This window comes from Ambystoma mexicanum, chromosome 9 (genome assembly GCF_040938575.1).
Source record: "Ambystoma mexicanum isolate Mex_15411 chromosome 9, UKY_AmexF1_1, whole genome shotgun sequence".
NCBI classification, from domain to species: Eukaryota; Metazoa; Chordata; class Amphibia; order Caudata; family Ambystomatidae; genus Ambystoma; species Ambystoma mexicanum.
This window is the reverse complement of record NC_090931.1, coordinates 1,116,189,051-1,116,211,810: the sequence shown is the minus strand read 5'-3', so window position 1 is coordinate 1,116,211,810 and position 22,760 is coordinate 1,116,189,051. Positions and strand designations below refer to the sequence as shown.

The following is a 22,760-nucleotide window of genomic DNA, read 5'->3' as shown; positions in this document are numbered from 1 at the left end:
AGGCAGTGTTAAGCAATGACCTATAGTGTGATAAAATCAGAGTGAACATTCCTCAGTCACCATGCCTCATCTGAGCATGGTTTATATTAATAGATGTATGTGCCACCAGACGGACTAAGGCAATTATTCCGATTTAGATCAGAATTCTAGAAGATTAAAGAGCCATCTCAGCTTGCAGGAACTTTGTGTCAGAGCAGCTGTCAGGAGTGCACATGTGAAATTTGAATGTTCCCTGTCCAGTACAGAGCTGGGGAAAGGGCCCTGGTAGGCTGTCTCAGCAAAGGGGCACGTGTGTGCTATCATTTTTGCATGGAGCATTTCTGAAGGGGGGCCAGAATAGAAGACCTCCCTTTCAGTCACAGCATTACCAGTGTAATTTTATGTGAGAAAAGCTTGGGCTAGCCCACCCTTGCAGATATCAATCCGTCAAAATCTGCGAACAGGCATATTTTAACAGATAGTATTGTGATTATATCTCTGAACAGGGATAAGATAATAGAACCATCTGTGCTCACATCTCGGAACAGGGATAAAATAACAGATAGATCTGTGAATAGTGAGAAGCTCAAGGAAATAGATGTTATTTTGTTGGTAAAGCAAGAGATGTTCACACATGCATCTGAAAGTATATCTGTTAACAGGGATAAATTAACATATATATCTGTGAAGAAGGATACATTCACCGATGTTAACAGATATAATACATGATTACAAGTGACCAAAGGATATACACATAAAATTACAGATGGTTAGCAATCAACTATGAGGATATAGTCCCCTAAGGCCTATGGATTGCCCTATGATAGACAACAAGAGCAAAGCTTGAGATGTCTTTGATGTCATTTGGAAACTCAAGAAGGAATACATGCTGGGGTTATTAGCTACCTATCTGGAATTGTATGTCTTCCAGATGTCTTGCATGGCCCACCCTGGATCCCTTGAATTTAAAAGATATACAATATATTAACAATATATCTGTGATTTTATTGATTACCATGGAGAAGTTAACAGATACATCTTTGACTATATCTGTCACTATAGAAGTCCTACTTCATACTAGATTAACTATAGGTACTTACCGGGGCTTCTCCATTCTCTTCACATCCTTAAGAAGGGTCTCTCTATCCCTACCAATAGGCACAATTGCAACAAACGTCAGATACTCACAGCCTCCCACGTTACCTTTAAGAATGACATCTAGTTGAGTGCCCAGAATACTCAAATTGTCCTGTCAGAGGCAACTCAGAAGAGGTCCACTATCCTGATAGCAGCATAGCCTACCTGGAGCATATCTCTCTCCAAAAGGTTCAACCTAACATTAGCAACAAAACAGAATTGCAGCTTATTGTGACGAATCAACTTCCGGGGCTCCAGTGGTCCAGGGATAAATATTGTTTTCTAAACCATCAATCAGCCCCACACCTCTAGTATACCAGAAGGGATCCAAACAGATTGGAAACACAAGCAAATTATAAACCTCCTTGTCCAATTTTGCTAAAGTGGACTGAATGGCAGGCTTATCTCCGCAAGGTCGTGGATCATTGGTTAATTGCAACACAGCGAAAATACAATGAATCCCAATACATCAAGGATATTTGGTTCCAACACAAGGGAGCAATGTGTCGTAAAATGTCACTAGGGGCCTTCGAGAAGGATCAGGGGGACAGAACCACAATGTAACTTGTGTTTGTATAAGTACTTGGTGCTCGACAGCGGCAAGTCGGTTTCAGGGAGCTTTGCAGCTTCTGCGACAGAGTTCATGATGGGAGACATCTGCGTGTATCTGGTGGCAGGCAGTTCGGCGAGCGAGGCTGGACGGCTGGCTGCTGGCTGGCCTGCATGGCGGCTCAGGGTCAGGAATCGTTGTCTCAGTGCTGGTTGGCAGGTCTGAAGCACTGGTCGAGGGATCTCAGACGATGTTAGCGACTGCAGCGTGACAACAGTCAGCGGTGCAGTCAGTAGCAGCTCGAGGGGCTCAACTGGCTCAAAAATGTCCTTTAAGGTGGATGCTGGTTGATGCTTTTCGATGCACGCCTCCTAGCTTCTTAACTGGGCTTGTGTTGTCCTTTAAGGCAGACAACCCAAAGCTGAGGAGAGTGTTGCAGGCAATGGCCTTGACCTTGGTTTGGTTCGTAGACTCTCTGGCAATTCCCACCTAAGAAGCTTTCTTGCAGAGCCTAGCAGGACATGCTGTGTGCTGGATGTGTACTAGTTATGGAGCTAAATGGAGGGTCCTCTGGATTCAGTATCTCCTCTGTTCTCTGAGAGATGTTTAGGGGAGGGTACTTGTTCCCTCTTTGGAAATCCTGGCCTTTCTTCCCTGGTGGAAGCTGTAAGTCAGACTGTACCTTCAGCCAGGGTCCAAATGAGTTATTCTTGTTACTCCTTGTGAAGTCTTCAGATGATCTGCCAAAAGAGGGGCTCAGCCCTCTTTTAAAGCCAAATGGGCCACAGTGATTGGTGTAGGCTAAGGCTACCTTACTTAGCCAATCCTGGGTCCCCACCAACAATCTCCTGTATGCGTGAGGTCATAACCAGAGTGCTGTGCAACAGAAAGGGTAAAGGGGTGAAAACATGTAATACTAAGTCCCACCCATCTTCCTGTCTGTTGTGGATCAAAGGGTATCTCTGGTTAATTGACCTCCCTGATTTAAACGGCAGATCTCCCTTGAAGCTGCGGCTAACCCAGACTTTCGGTCGCTGCCAAACCACATACTTGTACTTTCTGAATGGGGTCCCCCTGCGGGGATGACTACTCTAAGCAGCTGTCCCAGACATGACAGGTCACTGCCCTTGAAACTAAGAGGCAGGAGCTGGCTTCAAGTTGACAGAGATGCATATCAAAGGTGTTGGGGTTTCCTGTCTCTTTTGTTAGCCTTACGACCAGGAGCCCTGAGGGGGTGCTTGAATTAACTCGGATTAGTATGCGAAGCTACCACCAGCAGAGCCAACAAAAGGATAAGGCAGATCCATGGAGTCTTTGTTAGTTTATTAGGCTGGTCAGGGCAGGAGTAAAGTTTTGCCCTCCCCCTTCTGAGATGCCTTGATGTACTCTTGGCTGTAATTTCCCAATTAAATATGACAGGGGGATGGTGCTTGTAGGCTGTGTCCACCCAGAGTACATGGGTATATGTGTATGTCGTGTGGTGAGCATGGGAAAATGTGTGCAGATTAGCCCCACACATTTTCCAGAGGTTCATCTACCATCATTCAATTTATTTTAATGTTGGAAAAAACCCAGGAATTCGACACTCACCATGCGGATGGTCGAATTCCTCACGCTCACATTCAATGCTTTTACTCTTAATCGTAAGGCTAGCAAACATTACTAATCGCCTCGTTTTTAGTTTTGCTTCATAGATATGGCACTAGATATCTAGATGAGAAAAGAAATGGTATAAAGGTATATGTTGGCTTGGCACTTTTTTACTGTCATATGGGGAGGTATACCTCGACCCCATTATAGCATCACCAGTAGCACATTCTCGGTGTTGTCTCAATTCTTGCCACATGATGGTGACTTTAAACAGCCATTGTCTGTTGGATAGCTAATAGGTTAATTGCGGCTAATACACGTTGTTTAAATCATTGTCACATTGGGCTGATGTAATAGATACATTTCCGCCAGCAAAAACATCTCCTGGAAAGGTGATGGGTTAATTATGCTTGTAATAAAACCTCCTTAATCTTAACTTAATGTTTCTGAGCAAGACAACACACACAGGCCTGAAATTAAGTACTAGCGTGGCTCATTTTGTTACTATTTTTGTGTAGAAAACGTAAAGACCAACTCCAAAATGTTATTCATTTATTGGGGTGATTTGTAGAAAATTGTAACATACAAAAGTTGTACTGTTGAATATATATTAATGGGGGACCTTGTCTGCTTATTGAAAAGCCAAACGTTGGGCCTTGCCGCTGCATTTTGTTTAGTTTTGGACTCGCTCTAGATGGTAATGGACTGTTTTGTAGGGGACATGTAATCGTCGCAGGGGGATTGCGGAGTGGTATGGTGTGCAGCTGTACATGAGTTGAGAGTACAGAAACCAGTACGCTATAAGTGATGACAGTAGGGACACGCCATTGGGACAGTACTTGGAATAGTCGACATTTACATAATTACATTAGACATTTGTACAGGTTTGGCCCGTGGCAGATATGCTTACATGTAATCATACAATTCTTTTCTCAAGCTTAAGAATTAGAACGTATATGCCCCAGGTCAAAGGTCAGCAATGTAGCCACTAATCTACATGTCCCCTCTGTACTTTCCAGAGTCCAAAATCTGCTATATCAGTTGACTACGGCTTAGTCCATTGCTGGCTCCCACTTCCAAAGGAAGGCTCCCTTTATCATGTTGGATAATAATTGTGCAAAGTTCCAGATTATTCTGATGAGCCACTTCCCTGCAGACATGGCCACCCCCTGGTGGAACTAAAAACCCAACCACCTCCTGAGGTGTCCAGGTTAAAGCAGAGGATGGTCTTCAAGAAAAGTCAGGGGTTAGAAGGTCTGACGAAAAGGCACACATCAGACAGAGAATAGTCTCTTTGTCCTGAATGTTGAAGCAAGCGTCCAAGGGCACTCTTTCCAGCTCTAACTTGACCAACTAAATGCCATGGGGTCGGGAAGATAGGGCTATATTGTGAACAAAGACAGGCCGTTTCTTCACAGGGACAGTTTATCCGGAAAAGCCAATTTCTATCTGAGAGGCAGGGAGCAAAGGAGCATTCCAGGGTAGAGTTGCATGGAGCCAAGGTGTCCGAGACCTGGAAAAATTGACTAAATGATAGAGTCTGTTGAATTGTAACTTGGACCTGAAGAAGGAATCGTGTAAGCCAAAACAGGGCGTTACTGACCTTAACCAGCATGTACACTGTGCTGAGAGATTGCCACCAGTGATGGTTGACCAGAATCCTCACAACCCTGTTTATCTTCCTCATGATCTGAATCCTTTGGGAATGAGCAACTGCCATGCAGTGGGTGATTACAGGAAATCCATCTACCGCACAGTCAACGTCTACCTTTAGAGCACGGTACAATCATTTGGGCATAAATTAACAAAACTGGTGTAAGGCAGCAGCCAAACACTTTCTCTAAGATATGTCTTCCGTATAATATGTTCAAGCAAAGCGGCCTTCTGAGAAAACTATTAGGATCGCCTTATATCTGTTCATTGGTGTTTGTGGTCGGGCGGAGCCAACACGGGCATTGAGGTTTGTCAATGCAGGTCTACTAGTCATCCCAGAGATGGTGTCAAGCCTTCACAATGGTGGACTTTGTTACTTTGACTTTTCATCTATTTTCATTTCGTTTATGCATCTCGTTTTTTTTTATGAGGGAGACAATCCTTCCCCTCTTGTTATCCATTTCTTCTTCTCCTACCCCTTTCATTATTTTACATTTTTTTTTATTTCTGGTTTGAGCTGAATTATGTTGAAAAGACACAAATTAAAAGACATACCTTTTAAAACAATGGCAACGCATGCCAACCCAGAGACTGCAGACTACATGAAGTTCCGTAAACCCTTTATAGAGCCATCATGCAGAAAAATAAATCCATCTCACGTCTCCAATACTTGGCCACAGTAAGGAATGTCCATTGTTTGATGAAGTCTATTCGGGGTTAGAGACCTATAGTGACTTCATGCTCTAGATAGTCCATGTAATAATGGCTTTCCCCACAGTGGGTTGGCAGTGATCAGCTGTGAGGGGTTTAGCATCGCGGTGAGTCACTGATGGCACCAAAAGCACTTTGCACAATCCAGCCAACACACAAGCACTTGAGTTACTATGCAGAGGGCCTTCAGGCATCTTGTAATTGAACGAGTTAAAAAAAAATATATAATTTAACGGCATCGTTAAAGAATTCAGGAAAGCAAAGGTTTCGAGAAATATGACATAACGTTATCACTGCGGCACAACTACATTATGTTACTCAAAGATATGCATGAAAGTCCTTCTGCAATTGAAGTTGGGCTCACAACAATTTCAGTTTGCACATTTTTAGCCATGAATGCACCCCTGACGCAAAGTTGTAGTGATCACCGAATCAGTCCAATGAGCCCGGCTTCAAGTGTACTCCTGTAGCCCATTCAGGTGTTACTGCAGAGATCAAAAGCAGGACGTCACTCGATCCGAAGGGTGACTGTTCTCATTAGTGTTGACTTGCTTCCTTTGGGGGTACGAATGGCAACAAGAATGGCAATTAAATGTTAGTTTTTTTTCTCAGGGGCAGTAGGGGGGTGTTTTATTTTGGGACAAATAAGCTGCATTGCCGTTGTAATGCTAGTGGCTTCCAATAAGGAGGCTGGTGCAGGGAGTTGCAGGGAGGGGTTTCACGCTCCTCTTTGCGGAGGTCAGTGTCATGGGAAAGAGTTAAGTCTTGCTGACGTTTTGCTGACGTGGGTGACACCTTCTCACCTTACCATCTGCAGGGGGCCTCTGGCTCAGAGTCCCGCCTGGGCTTTCAGGAATTCAACATTGACACGTGCATCCCGGCCTTTGGTAGATTGTCAAGTGTGCGTGATGTCTCAGATTAATATTCAAGCCAGGCATCACCCTAGATATGTCCAACCCGCTGCGTGCTGCTAAGAACTGCACAGGCTAACGAGCTGCACATAGCACAGCTCCAGCGGGTGTAATGAGGGTTTATAGTTAATATGTCGAATTTAAAAATGTAGAAAAAAAAGAATCTTGAAAAAAAAATTCGAATGTGTTTTTTTTTTATTTCATAGGGGGGTTTCCCCCATCCCCCCGTTTTTTTTTATTAGCTAAACCCAAAAATAACATACAAATAAAAAATAAATAAAATTGTTTTTTCGACATTTTTTGGGGAGATTATTATTTTCGACATTTTATTTTCGACATTATAACTGGCTACCTGTAATGAGTGTGTTTGCTCAGTAGTTGTGCTGAAAGTCTCTCGAATGGTGGTCTTATAGCAATGACGTCACCCATGTGCGCAAGGACTCTTCATGATGAGCACATTTTCAAGCACTCTTTGTAAACTCTTCAACCCTATCGCGCCCCTTCTTTGTCATGAACACTTCAAAGAATTATTGAAAATGTACATCTTTATTTTATTTATTTATTTTATTTATTGTAATTTTTGTAAAGCGCTGCATGCCCATAGCCCTCAGAGAGCACAAAGAACATAACAAGACAACGAAGAGCATAAGAAGAGAATCATAACCAGAGTAAACAACAATAGAGAGTGATGGGATTAGTCCGGGCTAAGGTTGAAGAGATGAGTTTTAATTGTGTTCTTGAAGGAAATGTGATTGCTAGCTAAACGCATAGAGGCAGGAAGAGAATTCCACAGAAGTGGTGCCTGAACGTCAAAGCTGGTCCCACCGAGGCGGGCCAGTTTGAATCTAGGTTGGAAAAAAGTAGGCGCCATAGAGGAACGAAGGCTCCTCGTGTTGAGGCTATCTTGGCAAGCACGCTTATTTCATTCACCTTTCATGCCTTCTGAAAAACATTCCACTGGACAAAGCTTGTCCTTACACAGAATCTACTGAACTCTTGACTCCATAGTCATATACGAACAACATGAAGCTAACGAAGAGGAGGCGTGATAGGGCTGACGGGTCTTCACCACTTGGGTTAGCTGGAAAGCCCTTGCAGCTGGGGCAATTTCTCAACCTGCGCAGCCTCGGTTCACAATAGGAAGGACATTCCTAACAGAGGGTTTATTTGGGAGAATAAGCGCGCAAGGCAAGATATGTATTTGTTTGAACATTTTCAATCATCTCAGAAGCGTTCATGATCAAGCTCTCTGTTCAGGATGGGTCAATGATTTAATGAACAATGTCTTCTTGGAGCCATAAAAAGACAAACGTATGCACAATGCATGTATCTTTAGGTAAAGAAGCCACCCCGTTACCCTGGAACGCTGGAAATCTTGACCCCTTTTGTTAACAATGGATTGTCTGTCTGCGCTAAGGTTAAGCGGAACTATTTCACAACTTTTTTCTCACTTTAGTCTTAAGCATTTGCTTTGCTACATCTCAATCTCCCTTGCACCCACGCCCTCTGGCATCTGGGTCTCCACCAAAGGGTCCAACCTCGAGACTATTGAGGTCATGCTATGTGTAGACACCATCGTGCTCCCCCTTGTCCAGACCCACTATTCCCTCCTTTCCTCTACCACCCTCCTTCCACCCCAGCTAGGAATTTTAAGCAGCTTTGAAGAGCATGAACGCCAGAGAAACAAGTCACATGGCATAAGGCTCACTTCTCTTCTTTGATCTTCCTTCTACCATCAAACCCTCTTCATGGACTCTACTTTTACCCTCCGGTCACTTCTTGCAGCGCTTTGAAGTTGCCTCATGCACATAGACTATCTTAGGTGTCGGCGCGCCATATAATATACCCTGCTTTCCTCGCCCACCTCTTTCCTGTTCCTGCCTTCTCCTTTCTACACCCCTCAATGATCTTTCAAGCAGCCTCAAAGAGTGCATTAGGCGATATACAAGGAGCTGACAGGGGCCGTAACACTATGCATTCCTCGCCCTGTGTCCCCACACCCTACTTCCTTCATTACTGTTCTATCCTGGCCTTCCTTGGTCCCTACATCTCTATGAAGTGCTAAAGGGCAGCATAACCGCTACTTACGCAACACACACAACGTGAACTCCTAACGAACTACCGCTCTTGACGGGGTCAGACTGGTACACAAGGTAGATCGGGAAACAAGTGAAAAGTGTCCCACCAAAGTGCATCGATGTTTCTTACTTCACTTGACAAACTGTTTCAATAGTACCTGGGGACACATTTCTGGTAGAAATCAGGACAGCATTTTTAAGCATATTGGGTCAGTAACATTAATGACATTTCCCAGCTGTACATTCCACAAACTCATCAAATTGGCTCACGAAACAGGCCACAGCGGCCCTGGGCCTTGGTGTATTGGGCTTCTCCAGGCCTGGATCTTGGCAAGTGCTGTACATGGACAACATTAGCACATCATTATTATAGCGTCCAGCAGGCCATTAAACGCCCTAGTCACGAAAAGCTGCGGCGAGCCTCAAGGACTCGGTAGATCAATGCTAATCTGCAAGGTCCCCTTTCCAAAGTGCCTCTCCCTAATGCACCGTGGATATGATATGGCATGATGATATGATAGGTTATTTATAACGCGCTTAATACCCAGAGGATTCTAAGCGCGGACCCACGGATCGAACCTGTGGCGCTCCATGTCGTCTTGCTTCCAAGGCGAGCATGTTGCCCGTGAGCTATCCTCCCGAGAAGATAACCTTCAGGGGGCTGTCTTTACCCAGACATTGACGACCTGTGTCTAGGCCCCTGCTTCATCACTTACAGTAGACGGTATGGTGTATAGAAGTATTCAGCCAGTCCAGGGGCTGTCCCCTAACATAAAGATGCAAATCCATAGTCATGTTTTCAGAATCCCGGGCCGGCCATAGCACTCTTATCAGACAAGGTGCAAATAGTGCGCGGCCCCCTACATCTAGACGAGTTAACTCTTGTGCTGCTGGGGGTTTCTTCTAGCCGCCGGCTGTCTGCACACTTTAGAGCAGAAGAGCAAGGGCAGCAGGACATGAGGCGAGTGGCAGGAATGATCGTGCGTGCAGGGAAATCACGGCGTCCATTTAGCACGGATGACTGCAGCGATGAGCCGCTGACTGCTCCAGCCTCTGAGGGTGTTCTCTTCAAGCACAATGGGGATCTGGACAAGTGTGGCGAGATGCGGGGCCCGTTCCTGGGCACGTACACTTACCATAGGGGTGGGCCTCGCACATTACATGGTCCCTGCAAGCCTTGTGGTTTTGAATAGCTCTTTTCTGCTGCCACTTTCAGCTTGTGTGTTTTTTTTTCCCTTCTCATTCTCTCAATGCAAATCTGCAATGCTGCGCTGTGCTTCTGATATTATCATTTTGTATTTCTGACCTCTGTTATAAGCTTATCAACATGGTGTTTGAAAAACTGTACCTTTTATTTCTATTGATACAACTAAAATTAACCATGGGTGCCAAAGCACACAGCCGCTGCCACACGCCTTCATTACGATGTGCAAATGCCTCTGGGCTGGTGGCAGCTGCACTAGCGACGCTGTTGCGTTTAATTCCGAAAATAGTCCCAAGGCGGCTTCCACAAAATGGCCCATCGCCTGCCTGGCAAACACATAGCGGCGCATCCGGGAATAGAGAGTGGCTCACGCAGAAAGCATGTGGCCGCATGCGGGAATGGCCAGACGTTAACAGAAATATCTATGGCAATATATGTCAAACATCAACATACATATACATGTCAAAAGTTAACACGCGACTACATTTGTGAGTAGGGTAAAGTTGACGTGTTTGGTGTCACCTGTCAATAATGAAAACTTTACAGATATATCTCTGACGGTATATTTGACTATATTTGTAAATTGTGAAACGTTAACACATGTCTTTGATTATTAACACGTGAAGAACTATATCTATGCCTTTATCTGTGACTAGTGATACGTTAATATGTAGCAATATCTGTGAACAGTGAAAAGTTCATATATATATTTCTGTCTATATCTTTGCTTTATATTTGAATAGTAAAATGTGAACACAACTGTGAATGGATCTAGAAATGGCTATATAAGTTAGCACCTAGCTGTGAATAGTGAAATGTTAACAAATGCATCGGTCACTATATAGTTGACTATACTTGTATATTGGGAAAAGTGCACAGATAAAGCTATGAATACTACAATGCATAGAAATATATCCGAGACTGTACCTTTGACTAGTGATGAGTTAACACATAAGTAGCAATATATGTGAACAGTGAAAAGTGTACACCTGCATCTGTAATTGTGTATTTGCTAATTCTTTGAAGAGTGGAACGTTAACACACACACATGTGAAAAGTTTACACATACTTTATCTGTGAACTTGAAGACGTTAACGTTGTCTGTGAATAGTAACAGGTTATCAGATATATCTGCGGCTGTATAAGTGACGATATTTAGGCTTTCGAAATAGAATCATCTACTTGGAAGGCCAGAGACTGGCCCATCAATCCAGTATCGACAGTCACAGAGGTAAAGAGCGCGCTCTCGTGGGCTGGGCAGGTCCACTGGCCTTCTCGATGGCCAATATCTGCTGATCACCTTGACTAATGGGAGTTCTTTACGCGTGGGGGCCTGCCAAGCGGCGCTGGAATATGCAGACTGCGACAGAAACGCCGGGCTCCGGTTACAGGGGCAGACACTGAACCAATTTTAACCCATGTGTCATTTTAGCTTTCACATGGCGTGAGCTGAGCCTTCTGTCATTTCCTCCCTTACCCTAGGCTGGCAAGCGGCGGGGTCCACCAGGGCCCCCCTAAGGAGGCCAGTGCCACAGTTTTAAGGCCACTGGTCTAGTGGTTCCCTCAGCCAGTATCCACACTGCAGTGAAGGGCTAACACAAGAGGGGCCTGGGGGCTAGGTATTAAAGCTTTACTGTCCTCATGTCCTAACTCTTATTCCGTTCTCTGGTCAAAATGCAGTGGTAGCCGCTCTGGTTTCTGGGAGGCCAGACTATTGGAAACCCCTTCCTGCTTTCGGGTACCGCAGTGTCTCCTCCCAGGGCTTCGTGCCATTCGGGGTGCCTGGCAGCCACCGTAGGGGCCACATTGCCTACATTGTTCAGCAGCTCAGCTGGCATCCAGAGTGACAACACATTCAATTCCAGTCACTCTGTAGCCTTCACAGACCCTTCCTTGGGTCGGCCCACCCCTTTCTGGTGAAACGTTTTCTTGTAATGTTTCAGCACAAACTCTAGACTTTTTTGCCACAGCTCTTCTTCGCTTCTTCTTTGTACTCCCCCCCCCCACCATAAGCGATCAGAGGGTGTGTGGGGGCAGGGGGAGAGGCTGGGCTTGCTGTGTTGGATCTTTGCTTGTGGAGATGGTTCCCTCGCCCACTTATTCCATCCCGAATGATCTTGCAGTTCAATGGGTGTTCCCATTAGATCACCATCCCAGTCTAGGGATGTGAGAGCAGCCTCAACTAGCGCCCAGAGGCCCACTCTCCACCATACAGATACAGAACACATCACAACAATTCATGTTGAGAACGTTAAGGCAATTTTATGTTGAGCTTTCCAATGTAATTGATGTCTCAGATTACATGAACTGGTTGGCTACATTGGTTGACTACACTGTCAGGCCATTCCAAAGTGCTCAGGGTGAAGAGTGGGATGAGTGATGGGGAGAGAGGGGGAAGCAGTGAAGTCATGTTATGTTGCTTGCTTTTATATATATTTACATCATTGTCAGGGCATCTCACAGTGCTGAGGATGAGGAGTGGTGAAGAAGGCAAGGGGGCTAGTGGAAATTATAGTACCAGGAATCCACCATTTTTCGAAACGTTCTGCACTAGAGGCTGTCACCTCATTGGTAGTTGAACAAAGTAGAAAGCAGTGGTAGAAACGTATGCGCTGGAGGGCCCCCGGTTCCTCCGTGGACAAGGCCTCAGTGCGATGGGAGGGGTAACTAGATGGTCTGGAAGGCACTCTCAGAGGAGTACGGCCTTCAGTATGTAGGTTCCCGGTGGAGAGTCCAACTCTGAGTCTGCTGGCCTCACAGTCGGAAGGCCCTCCCAGAAAGCTTTGGGGTTGCTGAGGCTAAGTTCAGACTAGACCCTTCCTAACTTTTACTGGGCTGCTCTCAGAATAATCCCCCCACTGTCTTTGGACCGCATTTCCTGGACTCTCCCTAAAAGAAGCCGCCCAGGAAACACCCCCAGAGAAGATCGTGCCACGAGAAGAGGCCCGGTGGGGTGCATGGCGCACAGCGCAGGTAAATGAATGGTGGGGTCGAAGGAGTGGAGGGGTGTTATGACTGGGGGATCAGGGAATGGGGTGGTCGCCTGGAGGGGTACTGGAGCAGGGGCCTTAAACTGGAGGGTTCGGGTGGGATGGGGAGGAGGGCGAGCAGATAAGCAAGACAAGGTGAGGCTGAGGAGGTGGGTTGAGGGTGCTTGGAATGGGATTGTATCCCCTAACAGGGATAGAATCCAAACCATTGCCAGCGCCCCCCAACTGACACGATAGAGATGCAGAAGCGAATAATCGCCATTCGTGCCACACATTCCCAACCTCTCTCCCTTGCCTACTCATGCTAACAGAAGGCCGCAGAGTGAACTCGGATAACCCGGGGTAGCATCTCTGTTTACAGGTGTGCACGCGACACTATTCTGAATTGTTCAGTTGCTTTAGTAGTACTTAAGGGAGATTGGGCAGAGTGGGAAGGGGGGAAGCAGACTGTAGTGTATGGCACTGAATTATTAGGAAGGGAATGTTTTGAAGACCAAGACTCCTATATAGAGCCCGTGTTTCGTGTTTGGCGTCGTTTCTCCTTTCACAGCATGGGATAAAGTCCCCTTTTTATGATGAGATTATCGATAACTGATCAGGAAAAGGTTGGCTTCCACTATCGCTTGGACTAATAAAGAGCCTCTGCTGGCCTGGAGCACCCTGATTCAGAGGCCAGCACACAAGTCTCCAGGATGAAGCAATGGTGTTTGGTGCCCACCTGGCGCAGTCCTGATCGTGCGACTCCTAACAGATTGTATTTATTTTACTCTCCGGGGTAGCATGGTAGTTGCAAGCTCTTGTTTTTCAGAGGTCTTTTTAATTCCAAAGTGGGCCTCAATCACACCTCCCAGGACCCCCCACCCCTCAAAAAGACAAAGAAGCCAACCGCTTGCATGAGGGCCAGGACTCAAATCGAGGGTGCATGCAGGTGGACGGAGTTCACCCACTTTTTTCAGAAGGTGGACGCCACCTCCCTGGGTATTTTAAAGTCCATGTGTAAAATAAGGGACTCGAACCGTGGTCACCAGGTCCGCAAGCCTGGCCCTCCTCCAGAGCACCAGATAATAAGATGAAAATTAGCAAACAACTAAAGCTGAAATGTCACATTTCGGGAATGCCTGTTCCAGGGAAAACATTGTTATTGATACTTGGAGTTTAAACCATGCACGCCTTTTAACGTTTTCAAAACACTACTAGAAGCAAATATCCTCTTGGTTTTTTGTGTGTGTGGATTTTTTGGATAGGCAAATGCCATTCGTCCTGTGCAATTTGTGTGGTTCTGCAAAGCCAATTGAATGACATTTGCATATTTTACCTTCATATGCTAATTTCTGGTGAGGTGACATGTGACTGCATATGTTACTGAGTCCCCCCACTTTTTTTGTTAGGACTTAACCCCTGATGAGGGCATTCATGTATTCACACCATTCCCCTTCTTTTTTGAAGCAGGCGAGTTGGGACGGTAGGCATTGACATTTCACAGGGGTGCAAAAATTGGGGCAAAAGGACAAAAAAGGATCAAACTAACCTTACCCCAACCTTGGTCTAATTTTTCACATGAGATATATGGTGTAGATTGAATTTTCACCATCCATTTAACAGAGAAAATTGTGCTTTGCCAGTGAAAAATATGTCTTCAGTTTTGGAGAAAAACGGATTTGGGCGAGATCCTATCCCACAAAGAGTAAGCGCAGTGCACAATGTATTGACCCCCCAAGCACCGGTACAGAATGTCCATTGATATGCCCCCAGTGTTTGTGATGGGGGCACCTTCTTCTGATATTGTCTTAAGGGGCCAGTGAATATGCATGGGATCTGGGCAAGGCACTATTTTACCAATGAATGCTCTTGTTCCTAACACAAGGGGACAAAAGGTTGGCCCCAGGGCGCAAGTCCTAAGATCAAAAAAAGAGGGGGCTCCTATTAACATACGCAACAGGAAGTGACATCGCCAAAAAATGTAAATATCAGTGACATATGTCAATTTCATTCAATTCGTTTTGCACAATCGAAGGCAGAGCTCAATACCCCAGGATATATTCTTATATTGACGTTGGAAAATGACAAAAGGTGTGCACCCTTTAAACTGAAGAATCGTTACAAAATGTCTCCCGGAGAGCATAGTCCCAGTCAGTATCAGACATTATTTAGCAACAGTTGCTGGTAGCTTCTCATCTGCTGATATGGTCTAATGGTAATAAGGAAGTGTTCAACCGGGGAATCTGGCGAAATATTTCAAATTCAATCTCAATAGAGCGAACAGACTTGTTTTTACTTCCGGCTTCAAAAATACCCAGTGGGGAAGGCATTGCCTTCTGAAATAAGTGGGCGGATGCCAGCCACCCACATCTACCCTCAGCTTGCCCTCTGAACTTGGCCTTACAGTGCACAAGCTGGGCATCCCCGTTTGTCAGCACCTATCAGGTATCTGCATTCATCGATAACAAGGCAGTATTTTGAAAACAAATTCAATGATGTCTTACACCAGTTCCATGTGTTAATATCCCTGCAAAAATATCGCCATATTTTTGTGCTGCGATATTAAGGTATGGAACCTGCGGGAGACACCCCTGCAACCTCTGTATTATTTTAAAAGGAGTGGGGGACACCCCTGCAACCAAAAAACCCTAATATTATCCCGACTAAAAATATCGCCTATGGCCGTTCCCGATACAGCAATATTTTTGGTGGGGATAATATTACCTGATACCCTTACACCTGTGCAAAAAATGATAAGATCCACATTGCAGGCTTGTTTCCACTTTGTCGAAGTGAGAAATGAGAGCATATTATTTTGTGCCAATTTGAAACTGGGCCCTGGAACATCATCTTTCTCAGCCGAGCAAAACCCAGCTGAGCTTGGACTAGTTCTGCCTGATGCATAATCTCGATGGAGCGTACCAATGCCCCTTCTCTTTTCAAATGTGAAGGATGAGTTCACGTTTGACCAAAACTCTGATGCTTCCTCAAATGCACACTGGTGCAGACACATGTCCAGTGGCATCGGACACACGTGTCCGTGTATAGTGCGCAGCCTTGATAGCTGGTCCGTATACTGTGATGTAAAGTGGCGTGCTCTGCACCTCTGTCAATTTCGCTGTTTCATTGCATGTGGCTCTGGAGGAAAGGGAAGGCAGTTAGTGTGGTAGAGGGAGAGGCAGGTGCATGGCCTGTGGTGCTGATGAATTCAGGCTGTAAGTACCCGGCTTCTGAGAGCCACTCTGGTTCTGTGTGGTTTGTGGCAGTGACTCCTGGGTATGTGTTTTATCCAGAGGGGAACCTAAAGAGCCATTAGACGACAGCGCAGGGACATTGGACATAGGTGTGTTCAGGGAGTGGCCTGGGGTGTCACGTGCTACCACCGGAATCTGATTGGCCACCGAAGGTGCAACCCCATTATCCTAAACCATGATCATTACAACTTTAAACACAGGAATGTAAGACACTAATGTTAGTAATTAAAGTAGATATGGGTAGTGTGTGCGCGCGCTCGTACTTCATGCCACCTCTGCATAAATCAGTGTCCTACCTGGGCCACCCCAGTCAAATGAGTCTGGGCACGCCACTGACATTGGGACACAGAGATGCTGATGCCGAGGGATAGTTGCTATGTCATAGAGCTAAAGATGTTGCGTGCCGTGCAATGCGCTTGATCATCTCCGCCAAGGTTAATGCGGTTCGGTGGTGCTAGTAGCACCTTGTGCATGGGGGGCTTGCGTGTAGGGCAGGGTGCTGGTAGATTGAGAAGTGTGTGGTGAATGTGAGCCCAGATGCACCCGTGTTTTCTAGGAGTCTACTCTCTCAAGAGCTGGTCTTAGGCACTGTCCTCTGAGGGTGTGCTGGTGGGCCTGCAGCCTTTGGGGCTCCCGTGAGAAGTGGGTTCAGACTTGAATTGCCTCTAGCCTCCCCTATTCGCCCCTCTCCTCACGCAAAGGTTGCGGCTGGGAGCGCACTAATTTGCCCCTCCGGGAAGATGCACGTCCCAGTCCCAGTGTGGGCTATGCACTAGGGCAAGCACCGATTGCCTCATTTGCATGGGGTGCACCGCTTGAATGTGAGGGAACTCGCCAGTTAAATGAATTGGTGATGGATCTCCTCCACTTCATTCAGTAATACCTAACTGCGAGCAGGCAGCAACAGCTCCATAATTATGTACAAATGCAGGCTCTGCACCACACAGTCTCTATAATTGGGCCCAGAGAGCAAAATCCTTTTTGTTCAGTCTTCCCCGCAACACAATCTTTACGCAGTATGGCACATCCATGATTCCTCTTGGCTCTGTTGTGTAATATGAAAGCAGCAAAAACTGGGCAAAAGAAGGGGCTGCATGTTATTCAAAAGCACCAACCTCATTAATGTCAAAGACTGGAGTAAGCACAGACTTGGAGGTGATGCAGGGCGGCCCAGCAACACACAGCATGGTGCGGCCCTGCCCACAGAGCCAGAGGGAATCCCAGATGATGCTCAACCACTTTCAAGCTCATGCAAAATAGGTGTGTGAGCCTGATATCCCAAAACAGGGAGCATCACTTTAAAGCAACACAGGTTTTAATAAGGAACAACACATCCCACATCTTTTTCCAAAACTCCAAGGATAGGCTGTGAAATCCAGAAACCCCCCAAAATGAATGGCAAAAAGGGGCCAACGTTGCAGTTCAGACATCAACATTCCCAAATCAATAGCAGCTGAGCACGCGCACTGCAATGCTGTGAGTTGTAGGCCCACAACATAGGCCGAGGGGGCTGCAAGGCCTGAAATGGCGAACACTCCACCAAAGCAGCAGAGAGCATTAAGTTTTGCAGAGAAACAATGTTAGTACCAGCCTTCCCTATGTGCTGCAATTAAAAAGAATGACGTTTAATAATCCTGCAATAGTTGAATGAGGCCAGAAACAATGTTTGTACCAGCTTTTCCTGTGCTGCAATTAAAAAGAATGGCGTACAATAACCCTGCAACAGTTGAATGAGGCCAGAAGCAGGGTTAGCCCACTGCCCTCCCAGAAGCGGGGCTAACCCACTTCCCTCCCAGTTACAGTTACAGAAGGCAAGTGCCAGGTCAGCAGAGGGTGGGCTCCACATGGGGGTGTAGGGGGGGGGGGGGGGGACACTGGATACTGCCTGCCCAGCCCTGCCTGTAATATTGGATCTGCTGACGAGAAGACTCGCGGGGGCCTGTGGCCCACCTGTGCAAATTATTCTGAAGGCTCGCCTTGCGCTTCTTCAGGTTCTCCTGCATGGTACATAGCCGCCACTGGCTGCTGCCCTGGCGCTCATTCAATATGCTCCATTTACATCGTTAATATGTGCACACAGGTTGCTAAATGAATACACGTCTGGTACATGTAGGCTGACATCCCGCTTGTCTCAGTGCTGTGGTCCCTTGAAACATACATGCTTAAAGCCATTCCCTCTTACCTCCACGCCTTCAAAGTCTTCGTCGTCCGCCATGTTTGAAAATTGGTCCGTCACCTACAAGCTAAAAATACAAAATGATCGAAATGTAACCAACATGCTTCACGTTTTACGAAATGCCAGCACCCCTAAGGCGCCTGTGCGACACCTTCATTCCCCAAGATATACGTTTTATGTGAAAGCAAGTGTTGGGTAAATAAACTAGAGAGGTGGGTAGGGTTCTTGGGGCGAAAGAGGACAGATATAATTGTGAGACACATAGAAATTTAAAAAAATAGCCTTAAACTGATTTTCAACGAATTAATGAAGTAACCCCCGACTATGCCATTACAATAGGACCAAAAAGCGCCTGGAGGCAGTGAAATTCTATCGCATCGCATAGGTAATCTCCAGAGTGAATAGAAGCGTATGTTTGTTTGGAGATGTGGCTTCTCTTCCGCGCCCCTCTCTCGACCCATCTCACATCTTCATGCTGGCACCCTGCTCGCCTTAAACTGAAGCGTCGCCTTGGCCCTGTGCGCTATACGTGAAAGAACGTGCATTTCCCATACGCACGTATTCACGCGACGCACATAACCCATCACCTATGTTAGTGCAAGGCAGGGTGCACTATTGTTTCGCTCTCTGCGGCTGGATACGTGGCGTGGCGGTGTTTACAAAACCAAAAAGGTCTGTGACGCACTTTTAAATGTAAGGTTTATGAAGGTATATAGAAAGAAAAGTCACCTCAGGTTAGCGAGGGTATTTGCGATGAATGCACCATGGGCCTGCACTGGTGCGCTTCTTTTTGTTAGTTTCTGCAGCTGTCCTCCCAAACCTGGAAAACACGAAAATCCAAAAAAGTGTCGCTTACTCCCCCCAAAAAATAGACTAAAGCCGTTGCTTTTTACAAAATGGAATGCTTGAGCGAGGCCTGGCGGTGAGGGTGCTCCCGAGGGCTCGCGCTTGAGGATGGGGACGCAGCTTTGCGAGGTGAAGGCTTGGAGCAGCTGTTCCCAGATCCCAAGATATGTGTCGTGTAAGCTAACACCGGAGACCCATTGGCTGGTTTTGTTTAGCTGTCTAAGCTGTAATGCCTTCTGAGGGAAATGAAGCCCACCAGTGCGGGTTAAATATAGGAACACGCAGCAGTGCCCCTGCGAAGTGCCAATGTACTCGGGCGACCATTCGAGTAATTAGATTTTGAGAGCAATCCGATAACTCACGGCACCAAAGTTCCAGTGATGGGTGCTTACCTCCTAGCAAACTGTACTGGTTGGGGTATTTAACACAGGATGCACCTGTCCGGACTTTAGGAGCCTTCAAACCCAGGCCACTCTTTATCCTTTGACTGCAGAACCCAAAACGTCTAATGCCAGCTCTATGACCAGTCACATTTTAAACGGCGTGGGGGACAACATGGGCACGATAGGGGCGAAAAAGATGTTCTTACCAGTTCTCTTGAGTAAATTTCCTGAGCAGCCAAGCCTCTCCAGCTCTTCCCTCCCGAGAAACGCTGGGCAAGAGCAAACCAGATGCCTCTGCTCCCGAACTATCATGTGGCCGTGTAGGCCAATCGGAGAGCTGCTTGCTCATGTTTCAGATGCTAAATATACCTAGTGACCCTTTTGAAGAGCACCTGTTCAGCAAATCCTGGGAGAAGCCGGTGCTGGTGCTTTCTAGCAGAGAACAAGGCCCACCGAAACAGTGGGCTTTCAGTTGAACTTCACAGGTTGGGAACTGAACAGTACTACACACTTTGTGTACGGTGTACCAGTACCATCTTCTCCTGTGACTTCCACGTCAGTGCCCCTGGGGGATTGGTTGGGATTGTGGTGCTCACTAGTGTTCAGCCGGCTACCTTGGTGATTTCGGGGCACTGTATGATTCATCGTCGTCGCTCAGGTGCGCTATGCGCCTCATTTTCAATGCGGTAGAGTGATAAACTAAGGCGTGAATGCGAAACATAATGCTTTTACACCTCCATTTAATACTCTGCACCATTTTGGTGCAGTGACAAGCCGAAAGAGAGACATGGAGCAGAGATCTCCGCCATGCTGTCCTCCTCATCTCTGAAGTACGTCCCGTTGTACACCTGTGATGAATTGCCATCTGGCAAGGGTGGGAAAGCCCTGGATTTTTTAATTGTTATTAATTAATAAAATAATGCAGGTAATTCCATCTCTCAAAGGGTAATTTGCTGATCAAAATCCCCTTTCATAAACTCCACGCCAAAAGCATACTGGGCCTCATTACAGCATCGTTTACCGTCCCGTCGCATTGTGACACGCAAACCCGGTATTAGCGGCACACTAAACAATGGTGCCGCTAATAGCGGCATAGGCGCGTACACGCGCCCCTTCAGGGAGCAAATACCGGCATGCCGGTAATAGGGGGTAATTCCAGGATACAAGGCAGCTGCCACAGATGCACACAATCCCCACAGGTGGAGTCAATGGAGGCTGTGCCAGTATAAACTGAGCACACCCACACACCACAACCCCCCCCCCACAGGTGTAGGCAATGTTGAGTGGCCCAGTACAAAAGGATCACACCTACACACCACCCCCCTTTCCACACCAAAATGCTACCACTAGCAGTTGCAATCATGGCGCTGGAGGACATGCCTATACTGCTACAACTACAGCAGCAACAACAGGCAGCACAGATGAGACGCAGGAGGAGAAGGAGGGTGAGACAGGCCCAGCAATTTCCACCAGCGCAGCCACCAGTGCCTCATAGGCAGCCAACAATCCCTCGCACCAGACCCAGCCCATTCAACCTAACCCCTGAGCAGATCCACACCCTGTACCGGTTGGACCGTGACACCATCACCACCATAGTGGACATGATACAGAACGACATTGCCAGCCACATAGAAATACGCACTGCCATCCCCCCACTACTAACGGTGGTGTTGGTGTCTGTGCTACACTTCCTGGCCACAGGCACCTACCAACACACAGTGGGCCAGCTGCATGGCATTTCACAACCACTATTCTCACGCATGCTGGACCACGTGCCTGGCTGCTCGGTGAGCTGCACAACAGGCCCATGGCCATGCTGTGGGGTACTGATGTGTGCGGATGCAGAAGGAGGGGGCCTACTGTACCCGGGTGGGAAAGGGGGGGGTAGTGCACCTGGGTGGCAATAGCCAGTGATTGGAGAATGCATGCAGATCTAAACACACCTCACCTGAACCAGCCAAACAGAACATGACACATTACTGGGCCACATATCACAAATAATGCATATGGATGACAACAAGTAAGTGGCGCAACCAGGGCACCATGGTGATGGCAAGCAATGCATGACTGAATAGAATGGCAACTGTAGCAAAGCGGCTAGTGTGACCATGCATAGTAAAGAATATACAGCATGAATTGGAGGCTAAACATTGTTTCGCTCCCACAGCACATCTGCCTCAGCATGCATGATTACACCCTACATCATCTATTGAACCCCATCCAGTGTACCGCACCTCTTTACAGTATACATTGCATAAAGATGACTATTTTGTACACGTAGTGGGACATGTGCATGCCCACACCAAATAGTTGCTGCCATGACTGTGCTCCCTGAAGGTGGCAGTTCAGAGTGACACACACCTATGTGTATCTGCTTGCAGGTGATGGAGGATATCCCTTGAGGCCGTGGCTACTTACCCCTGTGTGAAACCAGCAGAACAGCCATGAAGAGGAGTACAATCGTATGCACACTCATACCCGTGTTGCGAATGAGCAGACCTTTGGCCTGTTGAAGGCGCGGTTCCGCTGCCTAAGCAGGTTTGGTGGGGCCATCCTATATAGGCCTGAGAAGGCGGCAAAGATCACCATGGAATGTGTCATGCTGCACAACATGCGCGTCCAAAGGAATGTACCACTGCCACCTGACATTGACATGCATGGGCTGGGTGAGGATGAAGGGGATGGAGACGGAGGTGAAGGAGCCCCCCTGCCAGTACGTGATGCATGGGATGGCCATGCTGTACGCTAAGCACTAATTGACGAATACTTTTGAAACGCAGGGACCATGAAAGTAATGTGCCCGTGACACACTGGCTGCATGAGGACATGCACACTTGTTTTGTCAGAAGTGCCCCACTGTACACCATCACACATCAATTGTACATGCACAAAAAGAAGTATGTCCAGCCAATGATTTTCTTGCACACAACAGGTGTATTTTACAGACACGTGATAATGTGAACATAATCCCCTCACAACCCCCAGTGAACTCCCTCACCCACCCTACAAACCCCAAAAATACCCAAGTAACTCCCTCACCCACCCTACAAACCCCAAAAATACTCAAGTAAACTCCCTCACCCACCCTACAAAACCCAAAAATATTCAAGTAAACTCCCTCACCCACCCTACAAACCCCAAATGTCCCCATATGTACAACAAACACGGGTCCCTTGACCAACGTACATTTTCTAAATGTCATTGTCTGCCCACTCTATTTCTTTGCTATTTTGGGATCCGGGGGTACCATGGTCAAGCGCCGTGCACTCCTCCGCGTCAACCGCACGGGGCTCGATTGGGCCGAGGTAGAAGTGGTTGT

General features: G+C 46.8%; 1 protein-coding gene across 30 annotated transcripts in view; it reads right to left on the bottom strand.

Moving 5' to 3' along the window:
• The window catches only part of NEB (nebulin), a 359,744-nt gene extending 340,005 nt beyond the window's left edge, over positions 1-19,739 (bottom strand). For 28 of the 30 annotated variants that reach the window (XM_069616457.1, XM_069616464.1, XM_069616462.1 and 25 more), the window contains exons 1-3: positions 19,648-19,739; positions 18,942-19,032; positions 18,219-18,279 (exon numbers count right to left, since the gene is read on the bottom strand). In XM_069616457.1, the coding sequence (XP_069472558.1) occupies positions 18,219-18,251 (33 nt within the window). In that variant the 5' untranslated portion in view covers positions 18,252-18,279; positions 18,942-19,032; positions 19,648-19,739. The remainder of the gene's footprint in view (positions 1-18,218; positions 18,280-18,941; positions 19,033-19,647) is intronic. The other 2 variants (XM_069616458.1, XM_069616461.1) reach the window with 1 other exon arrangement.
• Positions 19,740-22,760: the final 3,021 nt, after the last annotated feature.